The sequence below is a fragment of the Nilaparvata lugens genome, chromosome 2 (genome assembly GCF_014356525.2).
Source record: "Nilaparvata lugens isolate BPH chromosome 2, ASM1435652v1, whole genome shotgun sequence".
Taxonomy (NCBI): domain Eukaryota; kingdom Metazoa; phylum Arthropoda; class Insecta; order Hemiptera; family Delphacidae; genus Nilaparvata; species Nilaparvata lugens.
In genome coordinates, this window is record NC_052505.1 from 61,062,236 (window position 1) to 61,086,394 (window position 24,159).

General features: G+C 34.2%; 2 protein-coding genes across 8 annotated transcripts in view; one reads left to right on the top strand and one right to left on the bottom strand.

The window, feature by feature from the left end:
* LOC111043948 (fukutin-related protein) overlaps nt 1-24,159 on the bottom strand; it is a 248,882-nt gene that overhangs the window by 153,657 nt on the left and 71,066 nt on the right. The window contains exon 4 of one of the 7 annotated variants that reach the window (XM_039422339.1): nt 11,794-13,464. The exons of 3 other annotated variants lie outside the window; for them this stretch is intronic. In XM_039422339.1, coding sequence (XP_039278273.1) covers nt 13,385-13,464 — 80 coding nt within the window. In that variant the 3' untranslated portion in view covers nt 11,794-13,384. 3 more of the 7 variants (XM_039422343.1, XM_039422345.1, XM_039422338.1) reach the window with 3 other exon arrangements.
* On the top strand, nt 2,104-3,597 carry LOC120350097 (gem-associated protein 2-like). Its single transcript, XM_039422350.1, has 2 exons — nt 2,104-2,166; nt 3,338-3,597. Exons 1-2 carry the CDS (start codon nt 2,112-2,114, stop codon nt 3,595-3,597), a joined length of 315 nt encoding a protein of 104 aa, XP_039278284.1. The 5' UTR covers nt 2,104-2,111.

Here is a 24,159-nt window from a genome sequence, read left to right on the forward strand (position 1 = left end):
GAAGCTGAGGTTAGTAAAAGCTTAGGTAGGGCCAAGCTTTGGTTGGAAAAAGGTTTTGGTTAGGAAAGGCTTAGGTTAGGAGAAGCTAAGGTTAGGAAAAGCTTTGGTTAGCTTTTGGTCTTGGTCTTGGCTCAGGCTCAGTAAGCTTTGGTCGGACTTGGTTAGGTTAGCAATTATTTGACTTGGTTCAACAGTTTATGCAATTAAAATTTATTGTTGTCGAGGCCATTTGTATTCCATCCGTACCAAAATTTTGAGTTATTAAATGGAATTTATTCTATCTTAAGAAAGTAATTTTCAGTTCCAATAGAGATAGTAAATTTATTCTTGTTCATTGGCAACTTAGCCAGCATTTCTAAAATCGTTATAATTATGATCAGCATCTTATTAAAGTCCTTGATTACCACAATCCCACTTGGAATTATCTATTCTCAAGACAGATTAAGATGCCAGAAGTATGCTAAATCAATCCCATAATTCTAAACTTGCAAAAGGGAAATAACTTTTCTCTCCTAGTTTCCTTCTTGCTTGAACATATCACCTTCCTTATTTACTGGGGAGAAAGAGAGTGGGCGAAGAGAAATTCACAGGTGATCTAAGAGAGCGATCATTGTAATCCCAGCTGTCATAGTGTTAACTGTTTCTTGAGATTTTCTTTCAATTTCCAGTAATGTTTTCGTTTGGGGGTACATTCTCATTCTCTCCAGGAGAATTTAATGATTGTCCAAGTAAATCGGACATCTTTTGAAGTAACTTTAAATGTAATTGTAATTTAGAAGTAAAGTTCCCCTTATACAGTAATAATGGGATAGCTTGAGTTAATATGACAATTGATTTCCTCTATACTTCGGATCTTCAATACCCCTTTTGGGTGAGTATTTTTATTATTGTCATTGAATATAATTTATCATTTGTAATTTGAAAGTGTTCAATTTATGTATGTTAATAATATTATTTCCTCATAGGAAACGGTAAATTGTATTTATTTGATGATCTAACTAGATCATCAATTGAATACAATCCTATTAGATATTGGTAATTATTATGTTTCTAATTCTGTTGTAAATTTGTCATCAGGTTTCTGTATTGGGCCGAGAATTTCCATTGTAAAAGGGCCGGCGACTTCCTCCAACCATGGATGGAATCGTACGTCATTGAACGCTGATGAGGAGAGAACAAGACTAACTCCCTTTTGGATATGTCGCCGCGACGCCTGAACATTCCTGGAGGACGACCAATCATCTTCACCCTTCATCCATCTCCGCCAGGGACTCTGGACATCGCGACGACAACTACAAGATGAGTACTTGATCTTTCCCCATCGGAATTCAATGTGTCCCTTAAATTTTGGTCTCTTAAAGACATAAATGTAGTTAAATTTGGTCTCTTAGTAGTTAGTAAAAAGTAGAAAGTATTTATTGTGAAGTGTTGTTTGAATTTAAATATCTAATATAGAGGCAATCAATCATCAAATGATTTTTATTTTGGATTCCTCACCACTAGAATAGCACTAGAAATTTCACTAACCCCTCCACCATCGGGGTCTTGCACGATTTCTAAACTGAATTATAGTTGTCTGAGAATTTGGGTTCTCAAAAAGACACTATAATTCGCTCATTGACTGCCAGATGACAGGAGAGGTTCTATAATTTTATAATATCCATTACTCATCAATTTATCATTTGAGGCACTGGAAAGTTTGCCAGTTAGTGTGGATTTAGCTTTTGTACAGCTATGTACTTGCTCTCGAGGCTTCAAGATTCAGGAAATTTGTCCTCAATCTGCTCACATTTCACGAGCAACATCTTTTCTTTTGATGGTCTCCATTCAGAGTGGTCAAACCCGTCAAAATACGTGCTTTTCTTGCTTCTGATGTGTTCATTGGTATATAAGTTATCGAATCCACCACTAGAATTCGCTCTATGAAGAATTGCATTTTAGTTGTTATGATTTTGCTGAACTCCTGCTCTTGTACTCAATGGAGGTTAGTTCATGCATGAGCCGATAGTTTTTCTGTCTTGTTACCATGGATCCAGCTGAAATTTCTGATGTTCTAAACGATTTATCAAGAAGATTTATCAACGATTGATCTGGAAGATGATAATGAGTTTATGGATGATTCTGACAACAACCCAGATTATGTGAATAATCCAAATAACAGTGAAGGTAAAATATAAATTTTCTTCAATCTCTTTCATATTGTTCATTTTTATGCTGTAGGCCAGTGGTCGCCAAACTTATGAGGCTGTGAGCTAGAATAGCATTTATAAATCTTCTAGTGAGCTACCAAGGAATATTAGAATACAGAAAGTATCTTTTATCGCCTATAAAGATACATTTCTAGTGTTGAAATCTACTTATCTCATAGCAAAAAGTATAACAAAAGTTGAAATGTACATTTCAATGAGAGCAGAGGAACTCTTTTTGGCGATCAAGTATTTTCTTGATGTTCGGAGTGTACGTTGTAGCCGCCATTCTGATGCAGTTGTCCAAAAAATGTTCCTATATCGATTTTTTATGAATTTCATACTTGAAAAAGATGATTCACACAAGTAGGTAGAGCTGAGCATAGCTTTCAACCTCAATGCAACTTGAATAATAATTGGATATTTTTCTTTGGGGATTTGAGGCCAAATATTTCCAGTTGTAGAAAGTGATCTGAGAGACAAGATCATTTTAAAAATCCACAAATTCCATTTCAACTGAAGCCTGATCTCCACCAAAAGTTTTTACAACACAAGCTGCAATACTTCTGCATCGATCTCTACAAAAGGAGAGTTGACGAATTGTACCATATTCGATATGCTTTTAAAATCTTGAAATCCTTGATCAAACTGTTGTCTCAAGTCTGAACTGTAAGGTATTCTTGGTTATTGCTGAGGTGCTGTGAAGGATTTTTCTCGTCATTGATTTTCTTCAGACTGGAAAAGTGTTTATATTCAAACTGGACGACATTCTTTTCCCACATCTCAAGCTCCTTGGAAAATGATTTTACAGTTCAAATCATTCCACCGATGTCCTTATCTTTCCCTTGAAGCTGCAAATTTAAATCATTCAACTTCATATCTTTGAGAAATACAAAATTTTGTAGTCATGTTTCTCAATGCATGGTTGACAACCCAAGCATTTCTGTGAGCTACCAAAAACTACCCCACGAGCTACTGGTAGCTCGCAATCGACTGTTTGGCGACCACTGCTGTAGGCTATGTTGTTTACATTCAAGTTCTGTGCTAACAATGAATTTTATATGAAAATTATTATTCAATTCTATATTTTAGGCATTTTTTCTTGTATTTCGTAATTATATCTATGCTTATCTCATTTAATTTTTTTACAGATTCTGAAGTTGATGAGGAAGAAGAGGAACCAGTTGTGATTGCTAGACCAGGCAATGAAGAGGATGGCGAGTGGACTGATATTGATAAGATACCAGACATTGATGTGTTTTGTGGGGATAGTGGTGTTACTGATGTGAGTCAGCTTGATCAACATAGCACAGTGTTGGATTTTTTCAACTATTTTATAGACAATGATTTGCTACATAAAATAAAGCATGAAACAAATCTGTATGCACACAACAACAGCTTAGGAAGTTGAGGGCAACAAACAAACTGACAGGTAAAGGTCGAATGAATAGTTGGAAAGCTATAAATTTAGAAGAAATTCAAAATTTTTTAGCTATTTCTTTTCATATGTGCATTGACAAAAAGCCTCAACTTGTAGACCATTGGTCCCAGGATCCAGTTGTCTCATGCAACTTTTGTCCCAACATCATGACAAGGGATCGATTTGTACTCATTCTTGGAAACATTCATGTAAATGACAACTCAAAGTTTATTCCAAAAGGCCAACCAGGACATGACCCATTACACAAAGTTCGGCCATTTCTTGAGAGCCTTCAATCACGATTCCAAAATGCTCATCTCCCTGATGAACACATCACTATAGATGAAGGAATGTGCAAATTTTGTGGTAGAGTGCACTTCAAAGTGTACATGCCCATGAAACCTTCTAAGTATGGAATGAAACTATACATGATTTCAGAATCAAATAGTGACTACATTTGGAATTTTGATATCTACTGTGGAGCAGGCAGCAATGTAATTGATCTCACAACAAGATTGTTGGGATCATTAGCAGGAAGTGGACGCACCCTCTATGCAGACCGTTTCTACACTGGGCCAGCCCTAGCAAGAGAGCTGGAAAAACTTGGAACAGGACTTGTGGGAACAACAATACGGAGAAGACGAGGCTTACCACTTGAAATAAGGGACAAAAAAAAAAAAGAACAAATATTTCGAAGAAGTGGAAATGTCCTTGCTTTGATATGGAAAGACAAACGTGATGTTTACATGATTTCTACAAGACATGCAGCTGAGATGATCACCTACAATGACAGGTTTGGAAATGAAAAAACAAAACCAGCCTGTGTCATTGGATATTTTTTTTCAAATCAAATCAAATTTATTTCCATTCAAAAACAGTTAACAAACATAAATATAAATTACATTTTATGGAAAGATTAGCATCCGCAAAGAAAGAATCTGAGCACGGATGCGAGTTGTGCTATTTCATAAAACTAAAAAGAAATATAATAATAATTCTATTCTAAGAACAAAAACAAAAAAATACAATATTACTAAAAATTACTTATAATTGACATATTACTAAACATGAATTACAAAAGAAACCTATTGAAAAATTTCTCCCAATACAGCAACTTTTATTACTATTATTTTTATGTTTTATTTTGTGTGATTTTTTCTGTTTTGATTATTACTATTGGTTTTTATGTTTTATTATTACCAATTTGAAACAGGGTAAGGCTCCTGGTGATGTTAAAATATCTTCCAAACTTCTTAAAAATGTGGCAGTTGCTATTGTTCCAATTCTTACTGATATATTCAACTGCAGCCTCTCTTGTGGTAAGTTTCCAAGCAGGTTAAAATTAGCTAAGGTTATTCCTATTTATAAAAGTGGCTCACATTCTAATCTTACTAATTACAGGCCCATATCTCTGGTTTCAGTGTTTTCAAAACTTTTGGAAAAAATTGTTAAAATAAGATTCCTTAACTTTCTAAATTCAAACAATTTCTTCTATTGCCATCAGTTTGGTTTCAGGGAGGGTTTCAACACTGAAATGGCTCTTGAGAGTTTCTTGGCTTCAATACATAACAATCTCAATTCCAAATTGCCTTCATGTATATCAGGTCTATTTCTTGATATAAAAAAAGCTTTTGATACTGTAAATCATTCTCTACTACTTGATAAGCTGTTAAGAGTGGGCATTAGAGGTGTTGCGCATAGTTGGTTTGTCTCCTATCTGAGTAATCGACACCAATATGTTTCTGTTGGAAATACGAGAAGTGAGGTTTTGAGTGTTGATTATGGGGTGCCACATGGTTCAGTTTTGGGCCCTGTGTTATTCCTCATATTTATAAATGATCTCTTTTCAGGAGACTTTAATGGATTGCCGGTCTCATTCGCGGATGATACTGCTTTTTCATATTGCGGTGCAGACAGTGAAAATCTATTTTTCAAGATGCAGGAGGATTTGCATAAATTACTTGTCTGGTTCAACTGTAATGGTCTTTCTCTGAATGTATCCAAAAGCAAATATTTGCTTTTTACATTAACCACATCTTGGCAATTTCCTTCAACGCTTAAATTTCATAATTACGCATGTGATCAGTTAAATTGTGATTGCCAAATAGTACAGCAATCTGACAGTGTAAGATATCTTGGTGTATTGTTAGATGAGAGGCTCACATGGACACACCATATGCATAATTTGAAAACATATCTTTTGATACTTTTAAGAAAATTCTACTTTCTTAGAAAACTTTTACCTCAACAGGTTTTAAGACAATTGTATTTTGCTCTTGTAGATTCTAAGTTGAACTATGGAATAACCTGTTGGGGCTCCACTTATAAAACACATATAAAGCCGTTAGTCACTATGCAAAAATCAATAGTCCGTGTTATGAAGGGTGTAAGGAGAACCGAGCACTCATTCCCAATTTTCCAAATGTACAATTGTTTACCTTTGCGCTACATCTATGATTTTAAAGTATTATCTTCTTTCTTTATGCAATCCGGGGATTGTAGTAGGCAAATGTATGAGGGTTATCATTTATATGCAACAAGAAGTGTAACAAACAATTTTTTAAGACCACCTAAAGCTTATAAAACTTTTTTCAAAAATCTTTTGTCTTTGTGAGTCCAAAATTTTTTAATAATGTACCTGATAACATAAAACAAATCAATAACAATCACAGTGCGATTTGAACAGTGGATAGTAACTTTGAAATTCAGTTGCTCAATCCATTTCGGCTTGATACTATCATTTGTAATTATAGTTGATCGGAAATATGCATTGTATGTATATAATGTTTATATTTCAGTTTGACTAATCTTCTATCACAGTCTCGCTTTCATTCATAAACATGATAATCCTAAATACGTTGATTACCTTAAACATGTAGCTTATCTTACGTCGAACAATGTACAATACAAACAATTCCCATTAATTTACTATTATGATGATCATTGGAAATTCTGCCTGTGATTGAGAAAAAGTCATTTTATGAGCCTTGAAATTCGTACCTAGAAAAAGTTGCATTATTATTAGATTTTTTTTTTATTTTTACTATTTATCATAGGTACTGTACATTGATTTTTGTGATTATAGAGATCAACTACTTTATTCTGAATCAGGATAAGGAGAAATAGGGAAATTGTGAGATGGGGATAACATCCATAGTTACATAGCATCAATTTGAAATCTCTGATAATAATGATTTGAATGGAACTGCGATTCTGGCTTGGTATTGCCTCTTCAGGTTCAGTGAGAATAGAAAGCTTCACAGTAATTCGTTCTCACTATATGTGATAATATTGGTAATATTTGATAACATTTGTTAATATTTGAACCGAATGTGCAAAAAATTAATCTACTTTCAGCTTGAAAATTTTCAACTTATCAGGAGTACAGTGTTATCATATAGTATCTCTGGTAGGCCCACCCTTTTATTTTTTTGTTCACGTGATCTGATGATATTCATTCCATTATCAAGTGTTTAAATTATAAAGAGTGATGAAACAAGATAAAACACAAGAAAAGCTATGAAAAGAAATTTTGAATCTTCATTTTTCACAAAATAAGGATAAGATGAAGGAGTCGGACACATAATATATTATGAAACTTCGTTGAGAAACATCAATATCTGAAACTAGAGTTATCAAATTGAGTTACCTCTGACTCTTATGGAGAAGGCACACTTCAAATTAATATAATAAATTCTGTGAGCAAACAACGAAATCCTGAGCATTTTTATCATGAGCATGGTTGAATCAAGAAAATTGTTATATTTTTTTAGAGTATTGAAAAGTGAAAATCTATATACAGCACATGTCAAAACAATATACAAAATGAATTGTTTCGAGCGCCATAGTGTAAATGAGATGCAATGTAGACAGCAGTATTGTTCTGTTTACTATGGTGAAGGGAGTCAGCTGCGTCGGCTGTTTCCCCTTCCACAGCGTCAACTTGAATTGCAAATACATAACAATATACACCAATGGATTTGCAATGAATGCGGCTACAATAATTGTTCTTTAAAATTACTTGCTTCGAAGTTAATCGGGGAAAACAAAAAAATCAAATCGAAAAACCCCTAAATTTTTACATTATATTGTTTTATCAAGGAAACTGTTCGATTTATTGAGGAAATGAATCTGACTAATATTGTAGTACTTAATTTAACGAATTGAATGACATATGAAAGATTTTTTCCGATTAATGGTTACAGAGATAATTGATTTCCAGTTTGCTGTTTACTATGGCTAAGAGAGTCAGCCGCGCCGTTCCGCGTTGACTGTTTCCCCTTCCACGGCATCAAATCGAATCACAAATACATAACAATATACATCAATGGATTTGCAATGAGAGTGGCTACATTAATTATCTAGCTCATTTTTTTTAAAACTACTTGCTTTGAAGTTTATCTAAGAAAACAAAAAAATCAAATCGCAAACCCCCTACATTTTTACATATATATTATCTTATCAAGAAAACTGTTAATGTTATTAGAAAAATGAATAATTATAATTTATATTGTAGTCCATAATGTAACAAATCAAATGGCATATAATAGAACTGTTTCCGATCAATGGGTACAGAGATAATTGATTTACCGTCATTACCTGCATTTTTCAACTTTGACGGGGCTAGGGGAGAAAGCTCCAAGGGGATTTCTTGGGACTTTTGAGAGAATGACCCTCTGGGAGGGTTCTATCGATGGTAAAAGATTCAGCTTTTATTTAATTTTTGGATCGAAAAAACCTTTATTGACTGGGCTAAATACCTTCCAAAATCTTAGGTTCTAACTCTTTATTTTTAGAATGATAAATTACAAATTCAATATTCTGTGTCTGTATAGGTGGCACGGTGTTGAAACTGCTCAATTTTTGAATAGTCTTAATGAGTTTTTGTCGCTGAATGGAGACTCTGATTTTGTGTTACTGGGTGATTTAAATATAAATATAAACACTATAAATAACAATAGTTCCTTTCAATACCTTGAATTACTTAGTAGTAATGGTTTACAGTCTCTAATCGACATTGATACTAGAGTAACGCCTGCCACCTCTACATGTATAGATCATATACTCTTGAGAACGATGAAACACAATCATAATGTCAGAAGTGCTGTTATCAAAACTCTAATAACTGATCACTGCGCTGTTTCGATTTCTATTGAAGGTTCTAGTGTTTGTAATGAGAATCCTATTATTGGGAGAAAAGAAAAGATAGATTTAAATTGAAAATGCTACTGATGCAGCATGATTGGGGATTGTTATTTTCTATGGACAATGTGAACACAAAAATGTCTTTATTTATGGAAGTGCTGACCTTATATATATCAAAAATCCAAAGCTACTGTATTAAATCAACGTCATACTGGTTTGAAAAAGCTTAAACCATGGATGACGGATGGGCTTTGTGTGGCTATCTATAATCGTGACAAACTATTTAAATCTCTTAGTAGAAATCCAGATAATGTCAGACTTAGAAATTCTTTCAATACTTTAAAAAAATGAGATCAGAAATTGGATTAAAGAGGAGAAACATAAATATTCTTTTAATTTGAGTAGCTTGCCAGCCAGGACACAATGGAAGAGATAAACAAGTTGTGTAGTAAGAAATGTTAAATGATAATTTGAGAATAGATTATGCGGTCCTAACAGATTTGAAATCAATTACAGTAGCCTTTAATAAATATTTCACTGATGTCGCTGGCAGGTTGGTTTCTTCAATAACTCAGGTAAATCAAAACATGATTAATAATTACAAGACGAAATTCAAAACTAGCCGTATATGCAATTCTATTTTTTTTTTTGACACCTATTGATTATTACAATGAAATCCTCACAGAAATCCAGTCATTGGAGGATGGTAAGTCTCCCGGACCTGACAATATCTCTTCTCATCTACTTAAGAAAATTTCTATTGCAATAGTACCGGTTTTGCATAACATATTCAACTCAAGTATTTTAAGTGGGATTTTTCCTGACGCTCTGAAAATTACCAAGGTTATTCCCGTGCATAAGGGGGGAGATAAATCAAATCCAACAAATTACAGGCCCATATCCCTGTTATCAATATTTTCTAAGATTTTTGAAAAAATGGTAAGAAGAAGGATATTTCAATTTTTAAATAGTAACAACTTTTTCTATGCGGGACAGTTTGGCTTTCAGGAGGGATTAAGCACTGAGATGGCATTATATCATTTTATTTCAAGATTATATTCAGGTCTGAATACTTGAAAATAGAGTTTCGGGTTTGTTTCTTGACATAAGTAAAGCTTTTGATACAGTAGATCACTCGATCTTAACCCACAAGCTATTCTCAGCTGGTATAAGGGGTACAGCATTGGAGTGGATGAAATCTTATTTATGGAATAGAAAGCAATATGTTGAGATTGGTGCTGTTAAAAGTGAAACACTCCATTTTACAAACAGAGTTCCGCAAGGATCGGTTCTTGGACCACTGTTATTATTGGTATATATCAATGATCTATTCTCTCATGAAATTCATTGGATCTGCCACATCTTTTGCTGATGATACCGCATTCTCATATGCTTTTGAAGATGTTCATGAATTGTAGAAGATGATGCAACTAGATCTAAATAGCCTGAGACTTTGGTTTGATTGCAATAGATAATCATTGAATGCCGTTAAAACAAAGTTTTTAAATTTCACCTTGTCAAACCCTTTTGTATTTGATACCCCTCTCAAGTACCATGTAATTGGATGCAATGAGTTGCAATGTGTTTGCTGTAACGTTGAGCAAACTGAGTCAATTAAGTATCTTGGACTGATTGTGGATGAAAAGTTGTCTTGGAATTTGCATGTGCTTAGCCTGAGAAAATTTTATTAATTATTTTAAGAAATTTCTATAATCTGCGACAATTCCCTCCTTTCAGTGTCTTGCGCCAGTTATATTTTGCTTTTGTAAATTCTAAACTGGACTATGGAATTGCATGTTGGGCCTCAACTTATATCTCTCATTTAAGACCAATTTTAACTTTACAAAAGGCTGTGGTGAGGGTCTTACTTGGTGTAAATAGACAAACGTGTTCATTTCTGCTTTTCAAGCAGATTATGGAAGCTTTTCCACTTTGTTAACTCTACATATTCAAGGTGCTTGCACTGTTCTATAGAATGAGTGGTGGCAGTTACAAAATTGGTGGGGATATGAGAGCCAGCACTCAATTAACACGTCAAGTAACTCAGCAGTTGGTAATGTGCCCAAGAGCTAATTGTACATTATTTCAAAAATGTTTCCTTTTTCTTGGGCCTAAATTTATTGCATGGGCTCAAGCAATAGCAACCTTGTTTCCAATGGAGTCTCAAGAAGTTTCTTATTTATTGCATGGGCTCAAGCAATAGCAACCTTGTTTCTAACAGAGTCTCAAGCAGTTTCTTATTTATTGCATGGGCTCAAGCAATAGCAACCTTGTTTCCAACGGAGTCTCAAGCAGTTTCTTATTTATTGTATGGGCTTAAGCAATAGCAAACTTGTTTCCAATAGAGTCTCAAGCAGTTTCTTATTTATTGTATGGGCTCAAGCAATAGCAACCTTGTTTCCAACAGAGTCTCAAGCAGTTTCTTATCTATTGCATGGGCTCAAGCAATAGCAGCCGTGTTTCCAATGGAATCTCAAGCAGTTTCTTATTTATTGCATGGGCTCAAGCAATAGCAACCTTGTTTCCAACGGAGTCTCAAGCAGTTTCTTATTTATTGCATGGGCTCAAGCAATAGCAACCTTGTTTCCAACAGAGTCTCAAGCAGTTTCTTATGCTCCTTAAGGGCCCTACACACCTACAGATTTGGCTTGTCTTGGATCGGCTCAGGAGAAATTTGTGAGTGTGTAGATGATTTTATTGCGAGCCGAGCCAGGCCAAATCTGTCAAGAGCTACTGGCGCGGCTCGGCTCGGCTCGGGCAAAATCCGTGAGTGTGTAGGCTCTCCCGAGCGGGCGCGTGTAGCTGTTACCAAAAATCGAAATCACCTAAAAATCGTGACGTGGTGAACATGGGTGGTATGCTAGTGAAACAATTATTGCCATGAAATGGAAGGACAATATTGCTGTTCATTTGTTATCAAACTTCCACAATCCTATGGAAGTTGATCAAGTGATGAGGAGATCAATAACTGGAGTAAGAGTAGGACAATATTGTTGTTCATTTGTTATCAAACTTCCACAATCCTATGGAAGTTGATCAAGTGATGAGGAGATCAATAACTGGAGTAAGAGTAGGATTCTCATGCCCAGCAGCAATTGTGGATTACAATAAAAATATGAATTTTGTAGACAAGTTTGAACAGATGAAGACAACTTAAGAAATTGATAGTAGGAGCTGCAAGTGGTGGCACAGGACTTTTTTCACTTTATTGATGCTGCTGTTGTCAATTCCTTCATTCTACACAAATGTTTGCCCATAGACTGGCACACAATGAAAGATTTCAGACGAAATGTTGTTTTTGTGCTAACAAGTGAATCACATGTTGAGGGAGCGTCCACATCAAGGCCTGTCTCAGCAGACAAAAATGTGAAAAGATTCAAGCCAAATGTGCCAATAGCAATAAGACAATCTGGATCCAATCATCAGCCACAGAGAACAACAAGAAGGAGATGTGCATTGTGCAGCACAAAGGAAAAAAACAAAGCAGACATTCTGGATGTGTACTTTTTATAATGTATAACTCTGCTTGAGTGAAACACAAGGTTGTTTTCAAAAATATCACAGAAAATCGGTTCAACAGTGAATCAAATAACTGTAGCCTATTTGAATTGCTTAGAATTGTTATATTTGGTTCTGAATTGATTATTTTGTTTCTAGGCTATGCAAACTTGCACTTTATTTTTGTCAATATTCCTATAGTGAGGTCCACATTATAATGTCAGTGGAGAAAGATAGGAGAACAACTTTGCCGATCCTCTGTCTTGTCTATGCCTTCTATAGACGGTAGTTGATACTGTTCATTCTCGTTTAAAATAATCAATAATTGTACTTTATTAAGAGGTCGACTCTTGGTCGAGCCCCGCCCAATAATCTACAAAATTCTCTGCAATTGGACTACTATTCTACAGAGCAGTTCCAACACATCAATGATTATTCAAATGATTCGACTCAATAATTATCATGTCAAGTTGTGGCCTAACCTCAAAAACTATTATAACAATTTTAGTAGAATTTAGATTATAAATGTTTCACAAAAATAATCTTATCTTTTAATTCCCGTAGCGAAGCACGGGTGCCCTGATAGTTTTGCATAAGATGCTCGGAAGCTATCAAAGAAATTAGATCTGAGTGTGGGGCAAATCTACCTTCTGAGTTAACATCTACAAAATTGAGGAAAAAGATCAGCACTGCATCACAGCTAATGAACCTATCAGAGGGAAACTTCCATGCTTTGTGCAAACATATGGGCCATAATCCTTCAACGCACAGACACTATTACTAAATCACTGAGGAGGCCATTTTAAAAACTCAAATGAGTAGTATATTCCTCACTTCGGAGCGAGGAAGTATGATGGAACATAAAGGAAAGAGACTCAATGAGTTCCTTCAACTGCAAATACTGAGAGTTCCAGTGATCATGGAAAATATGGAGAACACACAGAAGAAACAAAAACACATTCAGGAGATAATTTGAAATTACTAGAAAATCAATCTATGAGTTTGACAGAAATATACCTCCAGATCTGGAAAGATCCAATACTGACTGCTCAAGCACCTCTTAACAAGAGAAATTCGTGTTCAAAATCATTATCACCTTCACATCCCATCAAAAGGTCTGCGAAAGGAATAGTTATCAAAAAAAGCAAAGTAGTGAGGAAATAACAATTTTGAATGACTTCTTTGCTGGAGAATTAATGCTGGGAACAGGACGTCCTACAAAAGAAAAATGAAGAGTTAATGAACAAATTTCCACAGTTTCAAGGAAAAGGAGATTAACTTAAAATCAAGTGGGGAGTGAATGCAATCATTCAAAAAGGATAAAAAGGCTCTTATGAAGGTTCGTCTCATGATTGAACCTTAGATTAATCTTGTACAATGCAAAATGTACTTTGTATTATTGAATTTTGAATAAGTTCATTGATTTTTTTGAAAATCACTGCTGAAACATTCCTTGTAAATAGGACAAAATACTTTCATCATAATTTCTGCGACTGAACTCTTCATAAATGACTTCTTAAGGAGTAATTTGGCATTCCTGATGCTCATTTCTCAAATATTATGACTGATCCTATTTTCACTGAAAGCTCCTCAATTAGTACTCTTGGGTGCAGCCCTCCCATTACTAAATTCATATTTAAAATTACTTTTAGTATTTGGAAGGATAGAATAAATTATTATTTACTATTAATACCGTAATGTGGAATAGTATTGGTACTGAATACTGTTAGTATTGTACATTCTATGAATTTTATAATTTATTTTGCAAGTCGTAAACATAAAATATGTGATGATATCACTACTGTACATCAATGCTATAAGCTAGACAGTGGTTTGCACAGTAGTACCAAGCAGCGTGTGCGGCGTTTGGCTGTGCAACTGTACATCATAATTGATATTATCAATATCAATGACTATTGGGAGTGTTCACATTTATCATGATTAATGCTGGAACTATCCTATATCATCATGACACATTACCCAATTATATGAATAAAAACTGAATTTCCATTATTATATTCCTTACTTGTGTTTTGATCTGACAGATTTATTAATGAAGGCAAAGTGTCACCTGGTCACAAACATAGACCTGCCGCTGCAAATATATTCAAGCAAAATTCTGTTTGTAAATGTAATACGAAATGCTCACTCAAGTTTGCCTCACAAACAGTGTTAGAAATGTTTTTCAATTCATTTTGGAAATTACATGATTACTCTAAACAAAATATATTTTTGCAAAGTTCGGTTAAAATGTCTAAAATCGTTAAATGTCATCACGAACTCATGATGAAAGTGGTTTGCTAAATCAACAGTGTTTCACTATTATATTGAAAAAGATAATGAAAGTACAAGAGCATGCAAACAATTTTTTCTGGGAATCTTTTAGGTTAGTTAGGGTAAAATGTACCGATGTCTTATCAAACCAGAAGTTGTTCATGCTGTTATTGACAGCAGAGTGAAAGCTCCTTCTAGTAACAAGACAGATGACAGAGATGCCATTGCTCATATGGAGTCTTAAGTTTTTTCCTTCTTATCAGAGCTACTATTTGCTGAAAGACAATATGAATAAGAAATATTAGTCCCCTAATTTGAATGTAAAGAAAATGTATGACCTGTATGTTGAAACATGCCAGTCTGAGAACAAGCAGCCTGTGTAAGAGAAGTATTACTATCATGTATTTTCAACTAAATTCAATTTACATTCCAAGGTGCAATCATAAGATAGCAGACCTGGCAAAAACCCGCTTGCCGAATCTTGTCTGAAACAACTCTTCCACAAGCAGCAGTTAGGCCTTCTTGCACACTGACGTGGATAGGGGGAAGTTTTCTGGACTGAAAGATGAATGTTTGAATGCACAACCAACGCCAGTTAACAGTTAACTTGACAACATTCAAGCATGTATTTTGCTTGAATTATATATTTTTTCAGGCCAAAAAACGAGTTATTGTGTAAAATATGACAGGATAGAAAATGATAAAAATTCGTAACAGCTATTTTCACCTACAAAGTGTGTTACAAATCCCTAGCAGCGATGTGTCTCCAATGTATTACACAGGAAAACTTCGCTGTTACTATTCAATAATTTTTGATGGAGCAACGCCAAATAATGGTCATTTTTTCACATGGTCAGAGATAGAAGTTGAAAAGTGCCTATACGTTTACCTGAAATGTCTACCGCCACATGTGATTGAGGTGTTTCCTTGTTCTCAGATACATGTGGGGGTCGAAATCGAAACCAAAACGTTGTTTTGAAAACAAAGCATTGTTGTGGTACTTGGCTCAAACCACACAAATAGAAACAATTGAGCACAGATTCCTAGTCAGAGCATTCCATGATGGAGTGCGAAAGCATGCACAGTGCAATTGAAAAACATAAGACATTTTTATCTGTACGGTATATGCTATGCATGACTAGCTAAATATATTTAGAACTGCCAGCTCTAATTGACAAAGGAGAAACGTGAAGCCATACAATGTCACTGAGCTGAAACACACAGATTTTTATGATTTGCAAAGACTATCCAGCACTATCCAGTCAGCACATTGACTGCCAAATGAGCCACATTTGGCCCACACACTATTGAGTAACAAGGCCATGTGATCCATCTGTGGCTCACACCTAGCTGGTCACCCAGGCCGCATCAGCCATAGCTGACTCACATGCAATGCTATGCCTTATTGGATATCAAAGGGTAAGAGTACGTTTATGTTGGAGCTGCAATTAGTGATAAAAGCTATGATTCTAGCAACACGTTGATAATACCAACGTGCAATAAACGATAGGCCTGTTCATGTTGTAGCGCCAATGAAAATCAATCTTGGGTCCTGACCATCGATAATGATTCAGCCCATTTTTGAAGCTAGTATCAGGTTGTAGACTACAAAGTACAAACATGGACATCAACAATTCAATAGCTCAAGTTTTTATGAGACCAGCATTATGGGATAAAAGTAATAAAATCACCATAATAGATTTGTCTTGAACAAATTGTGGAGAGAAATTGCATTGATTCTACAATTTAATACAATGATGGATTTTTACCTAAGAACATTTGAAAAGGTTTCGTATTTTTTTGGCTGTTATCTGGCCTGCCAGTAGGTCTACCTGTTGTGAATGGTATTGGTAGCAAGTATTTTACTTCATTAAAGTTAGGTTCCATTCCTTCTTTGTCTATTCTTACATTATGCAATAAGCAAATACACTCAATAATGTTGTCAGCCAACTCGGCTGAAGTTTGAATGGTTGTTCCTGATACTCTCCATTTTGCATAGAGAATTCCAAATGTACATTCAACAGTTCTTCGTGCCATTGATAATCTTGAAATGTAGTATTCTTCGTCAGCCTGTAAGTTTGCTCTGTTAAAAGGTTTCAAAAAATTCGGTAGGAGTGGATAAGCCTCATCTCCAATCATGACATACGGGACAGTAATATAAAGGTGCGTACAGACTTTCGCTCTGCTCTGCAACCGAACGTCACTCCAGCAGAGCGATTGATAATCGACCGAGGAGCAAGAGTGGTACGCGAGAAGAGCATGTTATAACAGAGGTCGCGCTTGGCAAGCTCCTAGGTCAAACGTCGAATTAACCAATAGTTTAGCATGCGTGTTCAACATTTTTGTTTGTAATGTTTGTTAATAGTTATGATTTCTGTGTTGGCAAATAAAATCAAAATTAATAATCATTTATTAAATTAAATAATATAAAGTTATAAAAGCATTTATTATAATAGGTACCAACATATTAGGATTTAGAAGAAAGAAGCCGAACTCCCAACCAAGCCTTCCACCTTTTGAAACATTGACAAGAATTAAATTTTATAATAAAATATTAAAATAAATGCAATAATCATAATATTTATTATACAAACATAATTAATAAACCTAATGTATGTATTATTAGGCTACCCAGCAATCCCCTGGTCAGATTATTTTATTTTTGCCACCCGATCAGCTGGGTTGAACATTCCACATTTTTGAGGTTAGTTCATTTTTTAAGCGGTCAGTTCGAAATGGAGTGAAGTTCTTTTAAGAATTATAGAAGCGTATGGTGAGAGATGCTTGGAGAGGAATATCAGAGGAGCTTGGTAAAAGAAGAGATTAAAAAAAAATTCAAAATCTTCAATCGTCATACCGGCAAGAGAAACTGAAAATTACTAATAGCAAAAGTACTGGCAAAGGTAAGTTGAATTATTTAAACAAATTGATAGAGAATCTTATTCAATTTTTATTGTATGATTAACATTTTTAGTACAGCTAGTTTATTATTTATAATAGGAGACAAAGACAGTTGAATTGTATTGAAGATCTGAGCCTCAATACAAAGAAACCTGTGTAATGATTTAAAACTTCCAAATTTATGTTATAGCTTTCTTAAATATAAAATCAATGTGCTTTGAATTCTAACTTTAACTTTGATCATATATATATATATATACAGTATTCTATGTTCAATTCAAACATTAGGCTACTGTATGTTTATTTTGTAAATTCCATTCGTACATTTTACACTGCTGAAGACAGAATTGCGTAGACAACAAGTCAACAATGCATTTCTTGAAGTAACCGAGATTTCTTTCTACAATTATGTGTCTGGGTTCGACAGAACAGTGAAATTTTCTATGATAAAGTTCTCAAAATAATTCTAATTTTTCTAGTAAATTTAAATTTGTGGACTTGTGAAATTATTGAAAGTATTTACAACTTACTGAATGTATACCATCACTCATAAATTGTAGGTATTTTACATATTTTCATACCTTCTAGATTTATTTTTTTCAGGAAGAGATGAAATTTATGTAAGCCGTTGGTTTGCCTATGAAGCTTTCAAGTTTTTGGATAATAAATAATATAAACCAAGAAAGGGGCTTACAACGGTAAGAAAGTAGTGACTTACTTTTGTGTGGGACTCTCTATTATGATTAATTATATTGTATAATTCTCTCTATTCTAATTCAATCCTGAAAAACAAATTATAATTAATAAAAATGCATTCCAAATTTGGATAGCATTATAATATTATTCAAAGCTTTTTGACAAATAGTAGTGTAGATCCAATAGACACATACAGATTGTATAGATTGACACACGAGATTAGATAGAATGATCAATCTTGGAGAGAAATTGATAAAACAAATAAAATTCAATTAATCTTTGCTTGAATAATTAATAATAGATAATTTCATGGATATTTAGGACAATTTCAGTTTTCAGAAAATTACCAAAAATAACTCAAGATTAAGTTATTTTCAGTCATCTTATAAAATTCAATCAATAATACCATGAAGAAATCATCCTAAAAATATCATAAATTCATCTCTTACCGAATTAAAAATTTTCTGTCCCGAAAAATTATAATTTGAGTGCTTGCATCTCAAAAATTAATAGGGTAATCATAAAAAATGTTTTCATGTGTTCATAATTATGCATCATAAGTCAAATTCGGTCGAAAAATTAAAAATTTATTGTTGAGTGTTGTCAAGTCCATATTCAAATACACAAAAAATGGCCAATTTCTATATTCAAATGCCTGGCTTCAAATGTAGTGGTGTTTGGTCTGTTGACGCTTCAATCTTTTCTGAGATGGACTTTTTGCCAGCCGAGTGCCTCAACAGATCTTCAGTAGAGAAACTAGAGAAAGGTGATTATTTAGACAAAGAAAATTCAAACTTGGACAAAAATGAAAATCTTGAAGTAAACTCTCTTAACAGTTCAATCAATTCAATTTCGAAATTCAATGAAGGTCTACTTCAAAGATACAGAAAGCTGTTTTTTAACAAGCAGCCCATACAAAAATCAAATCGAACTAGCTCATGAGCTCAAACTTGCTAGGGGAAAGGTGAAGGAACTTCAGATGGAAATCAAACCATTGCCCAAAACAATGTAAGTGATCGAAACAAATCAGAAGGTTCCAGGAATGTTGCGCAACACAACAAGAAGAAAGACAACCAGGACATCAACTAAAACCAGTAAACCACAGGAAACTGATTTGTCAAATGAAGAAAAAAATCGAGCGATCCTCAACCAAGCTGGATATTCCACCCAGAGTGATGTAATAGTTGAAGTGAATGCTGGAGAGTGGATTTGTTCAATCTGCAAAGAAGATACTGTTGAGAATATAGTGCAATGTTTAATTTGTGAGAATTGGGTTCACGAAAAATGTGCTGGTAAAAAAAGAGAATTAAGAAATATGTTTGCTACAAGTGTTGTTCTTAAAAAACAATAACAATTTAATTTTTTCCAGAAAAAGCATGTCCATTTGTCCAATAAAGAACTAGTTTTATTCATCTCAAACTGTCATTGTATAATATTAATAATAAATAGTACCTACAGTATTATCTCAGGTAATGAGGGCAATTTTTCTCGAAAAAGAAAGAGGAATCGTGCCACATGGGCAAAAAAATGTAACTAAGCACTGTAATACTTCAGGTATTGCTTACATCAATTCTGCAAAGAGGCCTGTTGAGGCTAGGCAATTGAAACCTGGTTGTGGGGAGAAATGTCGAAAATGCCAAAGTATCGAAATCCCAAGCCAGATAGCAGTAGTTTCTTGAATTATTCATATAATTTTTGTATTGATAATAATAATGTTAGGGTGTGTAAATTGTTTTTGGACACTTTATCCATTAGTAACAAATTCATTCATACAACTATGAGAAAATCAACTCCCACAGGCATTCTCTTGGAAAGTGAACAAGGGAAACATGGCAAAAGGAAGGTGATCTCTAATGTCATAAAAGCTTCCATTCGTGATCATATTAACTCATTTTCATATAATATCCAATCACATTACTGCCAAAAAGATTCAGCTAGGGAATAAATATGATGGAAGTTTAATTTAAACCTGAGTAGTATGTACCGTTTATACAAAGAAAAATGCATTGAAGATGGTATTCCCCATGCTAAGTTTCATCAGTATGACAATATTTTTAATAATGAATTTAATCTTTTTTTCATATTCCTAAGAAGGACAAGTGTGTTTTATGTGAAACAAGAAAATCCTTGGATGAGTCTGCTTTGATCGAAAATGAAAATAAATTCAGAGATCATGATAATGAAAAAAGTGGACACGTGAGGAAAAAGCAGAAGATTTACAAAAAGCTTTAGAGAATCCAGAATTAATACTGTGCTGTTGTGATCTGCAAGCCGTTCTTTCCACTCCCTGTGGTGATATATATCACAGTTACACTATAAGAGAAAATCATCTTCTTATAATTTCACAATTTTTTATGTGCAGAAAAGGCAGGATATTGCTACTTATGGCATGAGGGAATTGCTGGCAGAGATGTAAATGAAATTGGTAGTTGTATGCTCTAGTACCTCAAACACTATTGTCAAGGCAAAGATGTTATCATTTACAGTGATAATTGCTCTGCCCAAAACAAAAACCAAATTTCTGATAAGCATGTACCTTTATTGCCTATCAGTTTTGGATGTAAAATTTGTAACTTTGAAATTCTTGATTGTCGGTCATAATCAGAATGAGGGGTGACAGTATGCAGTATGCTGAAAAGGAGAAAAAAAAACGATTAATAAAACGTGGCTATTTTTATTCCATCACAATGGACACTTCTTATTCAAATGGCAAAGAAACAGAGTGAACCCTACAAGGTGAAAGAAATGAGTGAATCTGATTTCTTTGACCTGAAAGAGCTGAACAAAAAATAGGGAAGAATTGTACGAAATTGTACAATTGTTGAGTGTTTTTTCACAACACCCAGGTGAATATTATAACAATTAAGCCCTATTGACATATCAGGCATGATATTGTACACCTTGTTTTCTATCTGACAAGATTTTGTAGTACTAACTACTAACTAACTAACTAAGTACTAACTACTTTTGTAGTACTAACTTTTGAAGTTATGATGTTAAATTGGAAATTTGAGGTTGCCTCCCTCTATATATGCAAGTAATATAAAATGCAAGTGATAAAAATATTTCATTTTCAGATTTTCCCCTAAAACATGCATACGACCGGTTTTACTTTATGAAGGCAAAACATGGGCTTCGTTGAAAACACATGAGCAAAAGCTTCATACTACGGAAATGCGCATGCTGTGGTGGTCAGGAGGAGTTACACTTGAAGATAGAATCCGTAATGAACATGTATATGGCAGTTTTAAGGTAGTGCCTATTGCTGAGAAACTTAAAGAGCCCAGGCTGAGATGGTATGGTCATGTTATGCAAAGACCCGACGATCACGTGGTGAAAAAGTGCCTCTCCATGGCTACACAAACAAGAAAAATCTGGTGTGGTACACTCACACAACTTTCCTTGCTCATTGATCTATAAGCCTCATTAAGGAGGATAATTTAGGGAATAACATTATGCCAATTGGCGGCTAAATAATTAAAACTACGATTATACTATTGTAATTGTGTTCAGAGTACATTTTCCTTTGTTTGAATTATGAAATTTGATGATTTTTTGAAAGTTGTCAAAACAGCTGTTCTACAAATAAAATATTGATATGTGTTATTTTGAATAAACTGCTCTACCTACCTACCTCATGCATGAGAAGGAGTTTAAAAAGTAAATTTCTCAAGGATGGGGTGGACCCTCTGTTAATTTCTCAGGGAGGAGATTCATGCCAGTTAATAGAGCTGATATATAACTATACAGAGTATGAATTTGAAAAAAATTGGTCAGGTCATTTTTGAGAAAATCGTGATAGAAATTCAACAAAATTAATTCTTCTCAGGAATATTATGGAGATCCTGCAATTTTCCCAGAAATGAGACTCATGTCAGTTGATAGGGCTTATAAATAGCTATCTAGGGTATAAATTTGAAGAAAATCGTTAGAGCCGTTTTCGAGAAAACCGTGAAAAACATGGTTTTTTAGCCATTATCTGCCATTTTTTCCGCCATTTTGAATTGAATTTTATTAAATTTCTTATTGTCGGATCCTCATGGTATAAGGACCTTAAGTTTAAAATTTCAAGTCAATCGGTTAGTTAGGAATAGAGTATTCGTGTTCACAGACACACCCACACACAGACCAACACCCAAAAATCATGTTTTTGGACTCAGGGGACCTTGAAATGTATAGAAAACATGAAATTAGGGTACCTTAATTTTTTTTGGAAAGCAATACTTTCCTTACCTATGCTAATAGGGCAAGGAAAGTAAAAAGAGGTGGGCCAAAAAACTACCTGGATGACGAATGTCCAGAAGGACATGAAAAATTTGAATCTTTCTACAAACGATGCCTTTAACAACTTAACCGCCATTCACATATTTTCATACTGCAATGGTGGGCTGTGAGACCCCATGTGGGATCTCACATTCATGACTTTGCCAACCAGCCATGAGACTCCAAATGGGATCACATGCAAGCATTTCTTTCACTTACTGTGTGCTCATCTGGAGTCTCAATTCACGTGTTTTTATACTCTATTCTTGTTCCTCACATTCCAATCTTCCAAATCATATGTTTAGCCAGTCAAAAAGAGGGTTACGAAAGAAATGATACAAAATCAAAAATTTTGTATATTTTTAAGTTAATAGTGTCAATAATAAAACTATAATTATCTTATTTATTCTCAGCAAATAAAAGTTGTGGTGGTAGAACTGCTGTACAGCAGCATTCAAGGTGGCACTGGTTGGGTTGGCTTCAGTTGTCGCATGCGATCGTTTTGTGGTTTGTGATTTCTAACCTATAACGAGATATGAGATTGTGTTTTCTTGTTTTATGATTTTCGTGTTTTGTGTGTTTAAAATTCGGATTAATTATAGATGAAGAGGAAATATACGATTGTTTAATGACAGCAGTGATGACAACTTTGAGATGCTTGATTCAGACTTGGATTCAGAATTTTTTCCAAGTGAAAATGACAATACCGGTAATGATAGTGATATGAGTGACAATAACATTGAAGAGGATACTAATGATAATGTGAATATTTCAGATAATGAGGTAAATAATTTAGATATTGATTTAGGTTTACTAACTTGGAACAATGATGATGGAGTTGGAAATGATTTTGTTTATGATCCTATTGTTACCAGTGTAGGTATCAATCCAGACCTAATTGAGACATTACATGATGGAAATCCTACAGACTTTTTTTCATTATTTTTTGACAAGGAAGTTATTGATATCATTGTATTGGAAACCAATAAAAATGCAGCTACAAAACTTTAAAAAGCCTTGAAAAAACATGCAAGAATAAAACACTGGGTGCCAACTTGTTCTGGTGAAATAAAAAGATTTTTTGGTATTGTATCAAGGATGGGTCTGAACAAGTTGCCTGCTATAGAAAATTATTGGAGTAAGTCAGAGGTATTTTCTAATAATATTTCAAAATATATGTCAAGGAATCGCTTTGAGTTGTTAATGAACACTATTCATTTTTGTGATGAAACCATTGGGGGAGGCAGAGTATGAAAAGATAAATCATTAGTGGACTTAGGGGAGAATGGGGGAATAAGAGACAGGGGTAATATGAGACTTTTTTTAAATTTTATGTATGTGTTTAAAATTATCAATAAATTCACATAGCTACCTTGAAACTTCCTACATATCATATAAAAATTTCAAAGGATTCAGAAACTTTTTTGATATGAGAATCTTCACTTCAAATGGACCCTTGCAAAAACTTTACCCACCCAAAGTCATGTTTTTGCGGAAATTTCTATTTTTCACAACTTTACTACTTAGTTTGCTCCCGATCTCTTCATCAAACCTTTTAATAGACTAATAGAGCATCTTAATCCAATTTTTTGTTTTCCTTTCAGCTATTTCTACTATCGTGAAAAAGGCTCTGTTTCTTATTACCCCATGTAAAATCTGACAAAGCATTTATTGGAACGGTTCCACTTCAATACTCATTCCGTTACTACGTTGTCGTTATTTTGTCTGTTTACACTGTCTGGTGACGTCACAGTCACGGTTACATGTCACAGTCAT

Excerpts from the sequence above, each read along its gene's own strand:
- LOC120350097 (XM_039422350.1), top strand. The coding sequence starts at position 2,112 with ATGGATGATTCTGACAACAACCCAGATTATGTGAATAATCCAAATAAC. Across the intron at positions 2,167-3,337 it reads TAATCCAAATAACAGTGAAG|ATTCTGAAGTTGATGAGGAA; the intron begins GTAAAATATAAA and ends ATTTTTTTACAG.